Source organism: Coregonus lavaretus (assembly GCF_964263955.1).
Source record: "Coregonus lavaretus genome assembly, chromosome: 1".
NCBI classification, from domain to species: Eukaryota; Metazoa; Chordata; class Actinopteri; order Salmoniformes; family Salmonidae; genus Coregonus; species Coregonus lavaretus.
The window spans coordinates 19,364,226-19,377,583 of NC_139988.1; the positions used below are offsets into that span (position 1 = coordinate 19,364,226).

The window sequence follows — 13,358 nt, forward strand, 5'->3', positions numbered from 1 at the left end:
AAAAATCCTACAATGTGATTTTCTGGATTTTTTTCCCTCATTTTGTCTGTCATAGTTGACGTGTACCTATGATGAAAATTACAGGCCTCTCTCATCTTTTTAAGTGGGAGAACTTGCACAATTGGTGGCTGACTAAATACTTTTTTTCCCTACTGTGTGTGTATATATATATATATATATATATATATATATATATATATATATATATATATATATATATATTTTTTTTTTTTTTTTTTTTTTTTTTTTTTGGTATGTAAATATATATATTTTTTAAAAGTGGCAATATGTACGTTTTTGGTGACCCGACCAAATTCACATGAAAATGTGAGCTATAGATCTATCATTCTATTTGAAAGTAAGTCTAAGAAACGGTAGATATGTTCTATGTGCGCTATTTCTATGCTTTCTGTTCTTACGTTTTATTTTTGCGTCTTTTACTTTCGGTTTTGTACACCAGCTTCAAACAGCTGAAACAACAATATTTTTGGTTATGGAAAATATATTTCACAGCGGTTTAGATGGTACAATGATTCTCTACAATATACTATCCTATTTTGTCACATAAACTGAAATTTGGCAACCTATCAGAGTTTTAGCAACCAGGAAATGGCGGAGCGTTTTCTGCGTAGTGCATCTTTAAATATTTTTTTGTTATGAAATATGTTTTCCTTCATTATTATTTTCCCCTAAGCCCCTCCCCTAACTGGAGTAAACTAGTAGACAACTATACTTAGTCTTCTACTTCCAGTTTATACATACTATATACATTTTATGGACACAGTATATTTTACATTAGTTATCTTGTTTTTTGTTATTTTTTGTCCCATCCTTCAGATACACTCAACCCCTCCCATCTATCTCTGAAGACCATCCAGTTTTGATTTCTATTTGCCATATATGTTTCGGCTGTGCTATGATGTTTCACAAAACGTCTGAACCTGTCTTTTCTCATAGTTTCTACAGATTTTGCGAAGAGTATTATTATATTATTGCTCGATTGACTATGACTTTTCAAATCACCCAGCAGTGCTATTTGCAGAGTTACACTACCGTTCAAAAGTTTGGGGTCACTTAGAAATGTCCTTGTTTTCCATGAAAACATACATGAAATGAGTTTGAATAGGAAATATAGCAAAATGCATAGGAAATGTAGTCATTGACAAGGTTAGAAATAATGATTTCTAATTGAAATAATAATTGTGTCCTTCAAACTTTGCTTTCGTCAAATAATCCTCCATTTGCAGCAATTACAGCCTTGCATACCTTTGGCATTCCAGTTGTCAATTTGTTGAGGTAATCTGAAGAGATTTCACCCCATGCTTCCTGAAGCACAAGCTGGATTGGCTTGATGGGCACTTCTTACGTACCATACGGTCAAGCTACTCCCACAACAGCTCAATAGGGTTGAGATCCGGTGACTGTGCTGGCCACTCCATTATAGACAGAATACCAGCTGACTGCTTCTTCCCTAAATAGTTATTGCATAGTTTGGAGCTGTGCTTTGGGTCATTGTCCTGTTGTAGGAGGAAATTGGCTCCAATCAAGTGCCGTCCACAGGGTATGGCATGGCGTTGCAAAATGGAGTGATAGCCTTCCTTCTTCAAGATCCCTTTTACCCTGTACAAATCTCCCACTTTACCACCACCAAAGCACCCCCAGACCATCACATTGCCTCCACCATGCTTGACAGATGGCAACAAGCACTCCTCCAGCATCTTTTCATTTGGTCTGCGTCTCACAAATGTTCTTCTTTATGACCCGAACACCTCAAACTTCGATTTGTCTGTCCATAACACTTTTTTTCCAATCTTCCTCTGTCCAGTGTCTTTGTTCTTTTGCCCATCTTAATCTTTTCTTTTCATTGGCCAATCTGAGATATGGCTTTTTCTTTGCAACTCTGCCTAGAAAGTCAGCATCCCGGAGTCGCCTCTTCACTGTTGACGTTGAGACTGGTGTTTTGCGGGTACTATTTAATGAAGCTGCCAGTTGAGGACCTGTGAGGCGTCTGTTTCTCAAACTAGACACTCTAATGTATTTGTCCTCTTGCTCAGTTGTGCACAGGGGCCTCCCACTCCTCTTTCTATTCTGTTTGAGCCAGTTTGCGCTGTTCTGTGAAGGGAGTAGTACACAGCATTGTACGAGATCTTCAGTTTCTTGGCAATTTCTCGCATGGAAAAGCCTTCATTTCTCAGAACAAGAATAGACTGACAAGTTTCAGAAGAAAGTTATTTGTTTCTGGACATTTTGATTCTGTAATCGAACCCACAATTGCTAATGCTCCAGATATTCAACTAGTCTCAAGAAGGTCCGTTTTATTGCTTGTTTAATCAGCATAAAATACAATTGCTTTTCTTTCGAAAAAACAAGGAAATGTCTAAGTGACCCCAAACTTTTGAACTGTAGTGTAGCTCCAGGTAAATGTTGCAATTCTTCAGCCATTCCTGAACCTGTGACTAAAAACAAGCTACATTAGGGCAGTACCAAAACAAGTGATCTAATGATTCGGTCTTCAATTTTTATTAGTCATATACACATGATGTATGTGGAGTACAGAGTGCAACAAAATGCTTTCTTGCAGGTTCACCACAAGACAATGCAACAACAATAGAAAAGTAATTAAGTGAATATAATATCATGTATTTAAGTGCAAAATTGTATGCACCAATCCCCATTGGTTCTTGAAGAATATAACTTATTAATGCCTCATGAGCTTAGTTCAACTGTCATACCCCATCAGAACCCGAAATATAAGCATGTTCCATTGTAATTGTAAACAAACACTGTATAACCTCAAACATTGTTAAAACTATGGTCCCTCCTTATGAATTTGAGAGTGGTTACATTTCTCCCATCACTCAGCTGTTTACCAAAACTGTGGTGGGGTGTCCACTTTGTTGTTGTTTGAACTGCCGATTGTCCCTTCAAGATGACATACAACTCTGTTGATGTTGATGGCGTATGCTCCAGAAGGACTAAAAGGCCTAACTAAGTAAGCAGGCTGTAAGACTGAGCGCCTGATGCTGAGAGAAATGTTGGGAAGATTCTCATGGCAGGAATTTCAAGACACTCAAGATACAGCTTCAGATGTGCAGGTAAAATAAGTCAGTGTCTCAACAATAAATAGCCTATCAACAACGTGGTGCGAAGGGTTCATGTTCAATCTTCTTCAAGAGCATAAATCTGCTTTTGTCACAATTGTTGATAAAATAATTCCTAGAATTTTGTGGTTCATTAATAATGCATTACTTCTATAAAGAAACGTCCTCATATTGAAGGAGAAGCTTTAGTTGTAGATGGAGATGGTTCTCTTCTGTGCGTGTGTGTGTGTGTGCGCGTGCTGGGTGCGTGTGTGTGTGTGTGTGTGTGTGTGTGTGTGTGTGTGTGTGTGTGTGTGTGTGCGCGTGCGGAGGTGACATGAAGAAGCTGACTGCTCTGAGCCTCTCTTGGGCTCTTTTCAGCAGCAGCAGTAGCATCTGCTTAGCCTCTCTGTCTACTTGTGTCCCAAATGGCACTCTCTTCCCTTTATAGTGCACTACTTCTTCACCAAGGCCTATAGGGTTCTGGTCAAAAGAGGTGCACTATAATAGGGTGCCATTTGGGATGCATCCTCTAGGATAATAAGCCACACACCTCTGCTGACTCTTCTGTCAGACCTGGCCGAAGCCTGCCGTCTGTCTCTCATCTGAAGTTGAAACAAAGTCTCTTACTGATCGATGAATAAACCCTTTGAACTCAACCAAGCCTGTGTAGTGTAGTTAGTCACTGAGTAATACATTGAGGCACAATACTACAGTAGGCTCCGGTACTATAGATAATAATAATAATAATAATAGTTTATTTAATTTGTAAAGCACTTTTCTCACATACAAGGTGCTGATGTAATCAGAGCATGATGTATGAATGTCGGTATAAATGTGTGGTGTCAGGGTGGTTGGGATTTAACAGACAGCAAAAATACACATTTAGTTTTTTTTACAACACATTTTTTATTGAATAACAAACACAGAAAAGGCAGGCTGGTAGAACACACTTCTTATGTACATCAGATTAGTTACAGTTACATCTTTGAATTAGTCAACTTCCAAGAGACATTATTGTTTTTTATGAACAGTAACGATGTATTGTATAAATGGACTGACTTGAATGTCTTTGTGTCCTGTTTGGCAGGGTCCACCTACAGTGTTTTGTCCACCATGCCGTCTGACTCTGAAAGCAGCAGTTCCCTCAGCAGCATAGGTGAGTCTGGAATGGTTGATCTCTTTTGGCAGTAGTAGGGGGGCAAAATTCCCAGGTTTGCCAGAAACTCAAGTTGTAATATTCCTGGAATCAAGCAGGAATAAACAGGAAATCCGGAATCCTCTAACCAGGATTTCTGGAACAATCCTGTAGTTGTATGAATGTTTGAATATAAATGTGTTGTTCTTACGGCTTAGGAAGCTAGGTGAATGTGGTCCAGAGAACTGGCTAACCAGCCAGACAGCATGCTATTTCTGACTTTCAGTCAGCACAAACAAGTGATTACACAGATGTGAAAGGATTTACAAAGGCAACCCACCAACCCCCCGGAATGGTTTTCATTGAGCCATTCTCTCTCTGAGGGAGAGGGATATAGCTGTGTCCCAAATGGCACCCTATTCTGTACATGGTACACTACTTTTGACCAGAGCCCTATGGGGCCTGGTCAAAAGTAGTGCACTATATAGGGAATGAGGTGTCATTTGGGTGGACGCCAGAGGGATTGCCCTGCAGAGCAGAGCCGAGCTACTGAAAGAGGGGTGCAGGACTCTGTTGTGGTGGTTGTTGTTTTCTTTAGTCAGGGGAATAATCAGTGGCCCAGAAAGAAAACATATAGCAGTGTTTTATTTATATCAACACTGCAACATAGGCCCATTGATTTAATGAATTGAGGCATGGCTGGAGTGTTGGACTGATTACACTCACAAAACAGGACAAGTCAATGGTTAAAGGGGTAATCTGGGATTGTTTCATCCATTTTTGGACTTTTAAATTGATGGTATATAGCCATTGGTTCTTAAAGACTTCAGCTCCTAACTGCCTCATGAGCTTAGTTAAAAAAACAGTGGCGCGGTGACCGCTTTGTTATTGTTTAAATCCCAGGTTGTCCCTTTAAACATAGTCATGAAGACCTCATGTGTCACATTTTGCTGCTTTGTTGATTATTGTTGTCACATTATTCATAATAACGATGTGCCAATTTACTTTGGATTGTTTGGCTTATGGATTTAATGAAGTATGACACAAGTGCTCTGTCTCAATTGGTGCCTCAAGACATGTGGAGATCTGAGAGGATTTGATAAATAAACAATATACACTGCTCAAAAAAATAAAACATCCTAGATCGGAATGAATGAAATAATCTTATTAAATACTTTTTTCTTTACATAGTTGAATGTGCTGACAACAAAATCACACAAGAATTATCAATGGAAATCAAATTTATCAACCCATGGAGGTCTGGATTTGGAGTCACTCTCAAAATTAAAGTGGAAAACCACACTACAGGCTGATCCAACTTTTATGTAATGTCCTTAAAACAAGTCAAAATGAGGCTCAGTAGTGTGTGTGGCCTCCACGTGCCTGTATGACCTCCCTACAACGCCTGGGCATGCTCCTGATGAGGTGGCGGATGGTCTCCTGAGGGATCTCCTCCCAGACCTGGACTAAAGCATCCGCCAACTCCTGGACAGTCTGTGGTGCAACGTGGCGTTGGTGTATGGAGCAAGACATGATGTCCCAGATGTGCTCAATTGGATTCAGGTCTGGGGAACGGGCGGGCCAGTCCATAGCATCAATGCCTTCCTCTTGCAGGAACTGCTGACACACTCCAGCCACATGAGGTCTAGCATGGTCTTGCATTAGGAGGAACCCAGGGCCAACCGCACCAGTATATGGTCTCACAAGGGGTCTGAGGATCTCATCTCGGTACCTAATGGCAGTCAGGCTACCTCTGGCGAGCACATGGAGGGCTGTGCGGCCCCCCAAAGAAATGCCACCCCACACCATGACTGACCCACCGCCAAACCGGTCATGCTGGAGGATGCTGCAGGCAGCAGAACGTTCTCCACGGCGTCTCCAGACTCTGTCACGTCTGTCACATGTGCTCAGTGTGAACCAGCTTTCATCTGTGAAGAGCACAGGGCGCCAGTGGCGAATTTGCCAATCTTGGTGTTCTCTGGCAAATGCCAAACGTCCTGCACGGTGTTGGGCTGTAAGCACAACCCCCACCTGTGGACGTCGGGCCCTCATACCACCCTCATGGAGTCTGTTTCTGACCATTTGAGCAGACACATGCACATTTGTGGCCTGCTGAAGTTCATTTTGCAGGGCTCTGGCAGTGCTCCTCCTGCTCCTCCTTGCACAAAGGCGGAGGTAGCAGTCCTGCTGCTGGGTTGTTGCCCTCCTACGGCCTCCTCCACGTCTCCTGATGTACTGGCCTGTCTCCTGGTAGCGCCTCCATGCTCTGGACACTACGCTGACAGACACAGCAAACCTTCTTGCCACAGCTCGCATTGATGTGCCATCCTGGATGAGCTGCACTACCTGAGCCACTTGTGTGGGTTGTAGACTCCGTCTCATGCTACCACTAGAGTGAAAGCACCGCCAGCATTCAAAAGTGACCAAAACATCAGCCAGGAAGCATAGGAACTGAGAAGTGGTCTGTGGTCACCACCTGCAAAACCAGTCCTTCATTGGGGGTGTCTTGCTAATTGCCTATAATTTCCACCTGTTGTCTATTCCATTTGCACAACAGCATGTGACATTTATTGTCAATCAGTGTTGCTTCCTAAGTGTTGTTTAAGTGTTCCCTTTATTTTTTTGAGCAGTGTAGTTATAGCTCCACCTAGGTGGATGTAAGTCTCACCACACTGCTTATACAAATCAAATCCTCAGATCTCCAGAAATGCATAGGGCAGGGAGTAGGGTTTCGGGTTTCGGGGTGGATTTGGGATGGGGCCGTAATGTCGGTGTAAGGGCCCTAGCCATCAGTGACAGTCTGACTGTGACAGGTACCACGGGTCAAGCCTCGTCCCCTCCTCCGGCCCACATGGAGAAACGCCACGGTCAAATGAGTGAGAAGATGGAGGCGGTTCTGTTCCAGCTGAGACAGGTGACCCGCGAGAGGGACGAGCTACGTAAACGCCTGGCCCTGTCCTCGCCCGGCACCACCTTCGATGACTGCAGGTACAGTAGCACTCACGGTAGAGACAGAACCGCTATAGATACTGCAGTTACAGTACTCTACACCAATGGTTCCCAAACTGTGGGCCGCCCCCTGGTGGGTTGGGGTCTACAAATTTGTTGGATGCATTTTCTGTTTGTTTTGGTTGTATTTCAGATTATAGAAATAGAAATTCATGGTAAATAATGTATTGTGATATTTTGGAGTCACTTTTATTGTAAATAAGAATATAATATGTTTCTAAACACTTCTACATTATTGTAGATGCTACCATGATAACGGATAGTCCTGAATTAATCGTGAATAATGATGAGTGAGAAAGTTACAGACTCACAAATATCAGACCCCCAAGACATGCTAACCTCTCACCATTACAATAATAGGGGAAGTTAGCATTTGGGGGGTATGATGTAGAAGTGTTTAGAAACATATTCTATTCTTATTTACAGTAAAAGTGACTCCAAAATATCACAATACATTATTTACCATTCATTTCTATTTAGCACAAAATAATCTGAAACACAACAAACAGAAAATGCCTCCAACAGTTTGTGTCATGAACTGTGCTTTTGCGCGCAGGATGTTCCCCAATGCTGGAAGGGTGAAGGTCTGAGTGAAGAAGTTTCGGAACCCTTGCCCTACGCTATATACAACCCTCACTATAGACAGAGTCTGGCCTTCACCTGGGACCACCTTCGATGGGGATGGTCACGCTTATTCCAATATAATAAGAGACAGAACAGCTATATCGACTGTAGGTACAGTATATAACCTGGCTATGTACTCGCCTGACATCACTTAGAACCGTTATATACAGATACTCAGCCAACAGATAACATGCTCACCAGGGATGGCCACCCTTTTATTCGTCCTAAGTGACTCTACCGCTAGAAGCAAAGTGAAGTCAAAGCAAAAAAAGGAGACGCAAAATGGGATCCACATTTTGTGAGCTCAGTAACTCTGTTAAAACATTAAACAAGAGTCTATGTATTTTGAATGAATCTACTCTTCCCCACCTCTCTCATAACAAACGGTCACACCATACTGTTCTGCACTTTAATCTGCTCCTGGGGTCTTGATTCTGATGCGTCACTCTTTTCTGTCATCTCTCGTGTGTGCCTGTGTGTGTGTGTGTGTGTGTGTGTGTGTGTGTGTGTGTGTGCGTGCGTCTATCCATTTGTGTGTGTGTGTGTGTGTGTGTGAACCAGGCCCAACTCCAAGTCAGGCCACGACTACGAGCGTCTGAAGCTGCAGTGTATGAAGGCCATGGCAGACCTGCAGTCCTTACAGAACCAACACAGCACAACACTAAAGAGATGTGAGGAGGCTGTGAAGAAAGCTGACTTCTACCAGTGAGTGGTACACACACACACACACACACACACACACACACACACACACACACACACACACACACACACACACACACACACACAGACAGACAGACAGACAGACCGACCAACACCCTTCTCTAATCTACCAGTGAGTGTTACACACATACACACACACACTTTTCTAATCTACCAGTGAGTGGAGTGCAGACCTGGGTTCAAATACTATTAGAAATATTTCAAATGCCTTGTGCATTCGCTTTAGCTTGCCTGGAGTGCCAGGTGGTTGGGGTTAGCTCGCAACAGGCGAGCTCATTCAAGCCCACCTAAAGTTTTTGACAGTATTTCACATAGTATTTAAATCCCGGTCTGTAGTGAAGTGCATGGGAGTGGTTGGAGTCCATAAATATTTTAGCGTTCTCCCAGCGCATTTATGTTGCATGCTCTGAATTACTCCTATTCTCACAATCAGGCGGTGTAATGGATGGATGGGCTTTTAACCTGTGTTTGTCCCTCTTATGAGATCTGTGCGGCAGATTGCACAGAACATTTTTTCCCGAGGGGTAAGAGGTCAACCAATCCTGTGTCCCATTCCAAATGCTCTTGCTCAGTTAAACCATTATCCCAGTACTTTGACACCAGGGATTTTAAAAATCAAAGTGAGCAGAGCCACTGCTTTTCTGTCAGAAAGATCAGATCATGATTGTTCTAGTCTGTGTCGTAAATGGCAACTTATTCCCTTTTTAGTGTACTACTTTTGACAAGGACCCATAGGGTGCCCTGTGTAGGGAATAGGGTACCATTTGGGATGCACACCTTGTCTCTTTTGTATGAAGGTTTAGGTAGACAATGAAATCAGCCTACACAACCACAGAAATAAAATCGATTTCTGTCCTTAATTTCACTCTCTAAAGCTTCTAAACACCATTATGATGTTTTGAATCCTGTCTAGTGCAGAATTAGATCCCTTTGTCTGGTATATTAATATTTAACATTGTTTTATGTACTTTATCATTTGCCATTTTATACAGTTTTGGCAGGCATTGTCAAGCAAAGTGTTCAAACCACCAGCACTAACTGGAGGTTGAACTGCAAGAATTGAGGATTCTGCACTTGCCTCTTCCATTGACAATCGTGAATGTGGGAATGGGTGCTATCCTCATTGAATGTCAATTTGCCTGACAGTTGTGATACCCGTTCATCATAATCCATTCCAACTCATGGCACAACAAGCTTAATACCAATATAGAATTATACTATAAAGTCTAAAAAATTTGAATTACCCACAATCCAAGTCACATGGCAAGATAGGAAATGCAAGATGATTAAAACCACAGGCTTCTAATGAGTTCAATCACCCAATGTTCTCTCTCTGGTTATCCTCATAAAATATACTTACATTTTGAGCAACATATTAAGTTGGATTCATTATACATTATTTTGGTAAAATGAAATCAACAAATCATTGAACGACTTGCATTATTTTTATTTTGTAAGATATTTTTGACACTTTATTGAGACAGTTCTGAAATGACAGAGGAGATAGAGATAGGTGGTGGAAACAGATTGAAGGGTTGGAGCGGGGAATTTAACCCCGATCTTCGTGACATGTATCGAAGCTGGGTGCGTTAACGCTAGACCACGGGCTCTGCATTCATTTTTTATTAAGTATATGTTTATTTTATTTTTTTTGGTCAATTTCAATTCAGCCCAGAATAATTTCTTACAGTGTGGCTGTGAGGTTGAGGTTGAAATGTACCATTTTACACCCCCTCCTGTTTCTAATCTGTCTAAATAAAGCATTGAAAAAAATATATATTCTCCAGAGGCCCTTATCATCTATTAATATTTAGGATATAAACCATTTGCATTTCTAAACCATTGAAAGGGAAAGGAAAGGGAGATACCTAGTCAGTTGTACAACTGAATGCATTCAACTGAAATGTGTCTTCCGCATTTAACCCAACCCCATATGAGAAAACACAGTTTTTGTGTTTTGATGCTACCTTTTACATGCACTGAACCCCCTGTTTTCACAACACTCTCTTAAAAACACCAATATTCAGATTGAATAACCACTTTGGGTGTTTCAGAGTACTTCATTTCTGTTTTAAAACACATTCTGTGTATTAAAAACACTTACATTGGGTTTACATTTAAACACCAGATCTCAGCATAGGTGTCACACCCTGGCTATGGGACTCTAGTTGTTGAGCCAGGGTGTGTTTGTTCTATGTGGTGTGTTTCTATGTTGGGGGTTCTAGTTCGTCTATTTCTATGTTTTGCCTGCGTGACTCCCAATCAGAGGCAACGAGTGTCAGCTGTTGGCTGGTTGTCTCTGATTCGGAGCCATATTTAAACTGTCTGTTTTCCCTTTGTGTTTGTGGGTTTTTGTTCCGTGATTGGTGTATGTAACCAGGGACGTCACGGTTTCGTTTTGTTGTTTTGATCGTGTGATCATTTATTAAATAAAGAATATGTTTGCCTTCAACGCTGCGCCTTGGTCCTCCTCCTTAGACAATCGTGACAGAAAAACCCACCAAAACTGGACCAAGCAGCGTGAAGAGGAGAGAGGAAGGACTTGGGATCGATGGAGTAGTGGTCTCGACTGGGCTAAGCCGAGTGAAGAGCAGAGAGGGTGGACTTGGGAACAGTGGAGGAAGAGTCTCGACTGGGTCAAGCCTAATGAAGAGCAGAATGGCTGGAGTTGGAGGCAGAAGAGCGAGAGTTGGGCGAAAACTATAGAGGCCTGGCCCACGGGGAGGAGAGACCCCCAGACATTTTTTAGGGGGGGGCTCACGACGTCGGGGCAGCAGGAGGCCGCGATAGAGCGGTCCAGCGGGCCGCCATGTTAAGGGGGCCACTGGTCACTAAGGGGAAGGAAAGTGTGGAGGCACGGCGAGAGGTACTGGGGTGTGTTACCAGTCCGGTCCGGCTCGTTCCTGATCCCCGCGTAGGGCCAGGGGTGTGTGTCCCCAGTGCGGTCCGGCCTGTTCCTGCTCCCCGCATCGAGCCTGTGGTACGCTTCGCCAGCCCGGTCCGGTCCGTTCCTGCTCCCCGCACCAAGTCAGTAGTGCTTTTCGTCAGCCCGGTCCGGCCCGTTCCTGCTCCCCGCACCAAGTCAGTGGTGCGCTTCGTCAGTCCGGCATGGCCCGTGCCTGCTCCCCGCACCAAGCCTACGGTGTGCGTCGCCAGCCCGGCCCGGCCTGTTCCTGCCCCTCGCACCAAGTCTACGGTGCGAGTCGTCAGCCTGGTCCAGCCCGTTCCTGCCACTCGCACCAAGCCAGGGGTGCGAGTCGTCAGCCTGGTCCAGCCCGTTCCGGCCACTCGCACCAAGCCAGGGGTGCGAGTCGTCAGTCCAGTGAGGCCCGTTGCTGCTCCACGCACCAAGCCAGGGGTGCGTATCGTCAGCCAGGTCCGGTCCTTTCCTGCCTCACGCACCAAGCCAGGGGTGCGCGTCGTCTGTCCGGCACAACCCGTGCCTGGGTCACCGGTGCCTAACCAGGTACCGGTCAACGGCTCCACTACGGAGTTGAAGCTAACCGCTCCTGCTACGTCCAGTCCAGCTCTAGCCAGCGGGGCCAGACCGGACCAGGGGCGCTATGGGGGGTTTGTTGGAGGGTGGTGGGCAAGCCCGGAGCCAGAACCGCCGCCGAGGAGGTATGCCCACCCAGCCCTCCCCTGTTTTGCTCTTTTTGAGGCGCGGTCGCAGTCCGCGCCTTTAGGGGGGGGTACTGTCACACCCTGGCTATGGGACTCTAGTTGTTGAGCCAGGGTGTGTTTGTTCTATGTGGTGTGTTTCTATGTTGGGGGTTCTAGTTCGTCTATTTCTATGTTTTGCCTGCGTGACTCCCAATCAGAGGCAACGAGTGTCAGCTGTTGGCTGGTTGTCTCTGATTGGGAGCCATATTTAAACTGTCTGTTTTCCCTTTGTGTTTGTGGGTTTTTGTTCCGTGGTTGGTGTATGTAACCAGGGACGTCACGGTTTCGTTTTGTTGTTTTGATCGTGTGATCATTTATTAAATAAAGAATATGTTTGCCTTCAACGCTGCGCCTTGGTCCTCCTCCTTAGACGATCGTGACAATAGGTGCACTACTTTTCATGGTTTCATTACACAATCATGGTGCTTTGAGACTTTATATTTTTACAGTGTAACACCAACACTGAGGAAAAGAAAGGCGTGAGGAGAGGGGGCAGGAGGTTCTCTCTGTCTGTCCATGTGTGTGATTTAATGATGCCTGCCATACTGTCTCCATAGTGTGGGGACCAACCAACCTAACAGCTGGGGCAGAATGCAAACAGACAGATGAAGGATTAGCCCCAATGTTTAAGCCTCTGTCTCTCTGCCTCTAGGTCCAGGCCATGTTTGTCTTCATCTATGGCTGCAGCAGAAAAAAGTTATTTATTTATTTATGTCTGCTACTGGAGTGGACTAAAAAGCAACTGTCCACAAAGCACTGGTAGTTTATTCCTTTAAAGCTTGAGAAAAATTTTCTTCACCGAACTGCTCACAAGTTTGAAGTTTCACAATTTTGAACACTGGATTGCTTAGCACACCAACATGCATTCAGAAAGTATTCAGACCCCTTGACTGTTTTTCACATTTTGTTACGTTACAGCCTTATTTAAAAATGGATTAAATAAACAAAAATGTCCTCATCACTCTACACACAATACCCCATAATTACAAAGCGAAAACAGTTTTTTTTTTTGTTGCTAATTTATTAAAAAATAAAAACAGAACTACCTTATTTACATAAGTATTCAGACCCTTTGCTATGAGACTCGAAATTGAGCTCAGGTGCGTTCTGTTTCCATTGAT

At 43.7% G+C, this 13,358-nt stretch overlaps 1 protein-coding gene across 2 annotated transcripts in view; it reads left to right on the top strand.

Annotated features, from left to right (window-relative positions):
- Positions 1–13,358, top strand: part of LOC311107615 (disks large homolog 5-like) — a 104,562-nt gene that overhangs the window by 34,868 nt on the left and 56,336 nt on the right. Inside the window, exons 2-4 of one of the 2 annotated variants that reach the window (XM_084150136.1) lie at positions 4,171–4,239; positions 7,032–7,206; positions 8,413–8,556. In XM_084150136.1, coding sequence (XP_084006262.1) covers positions 4,171–4,239; positions 7,032–7,206; positions 8,413–8,556 — 388 coding nt within the window. The remainder of the gene's footprint in view (positions 1–4,170; positions 4,240–7,031; positions 7,207–8,412; positions 8,557–13,358) is intronic. The other variant, XM_084150137.1, reaches the window with a different exon arrangement.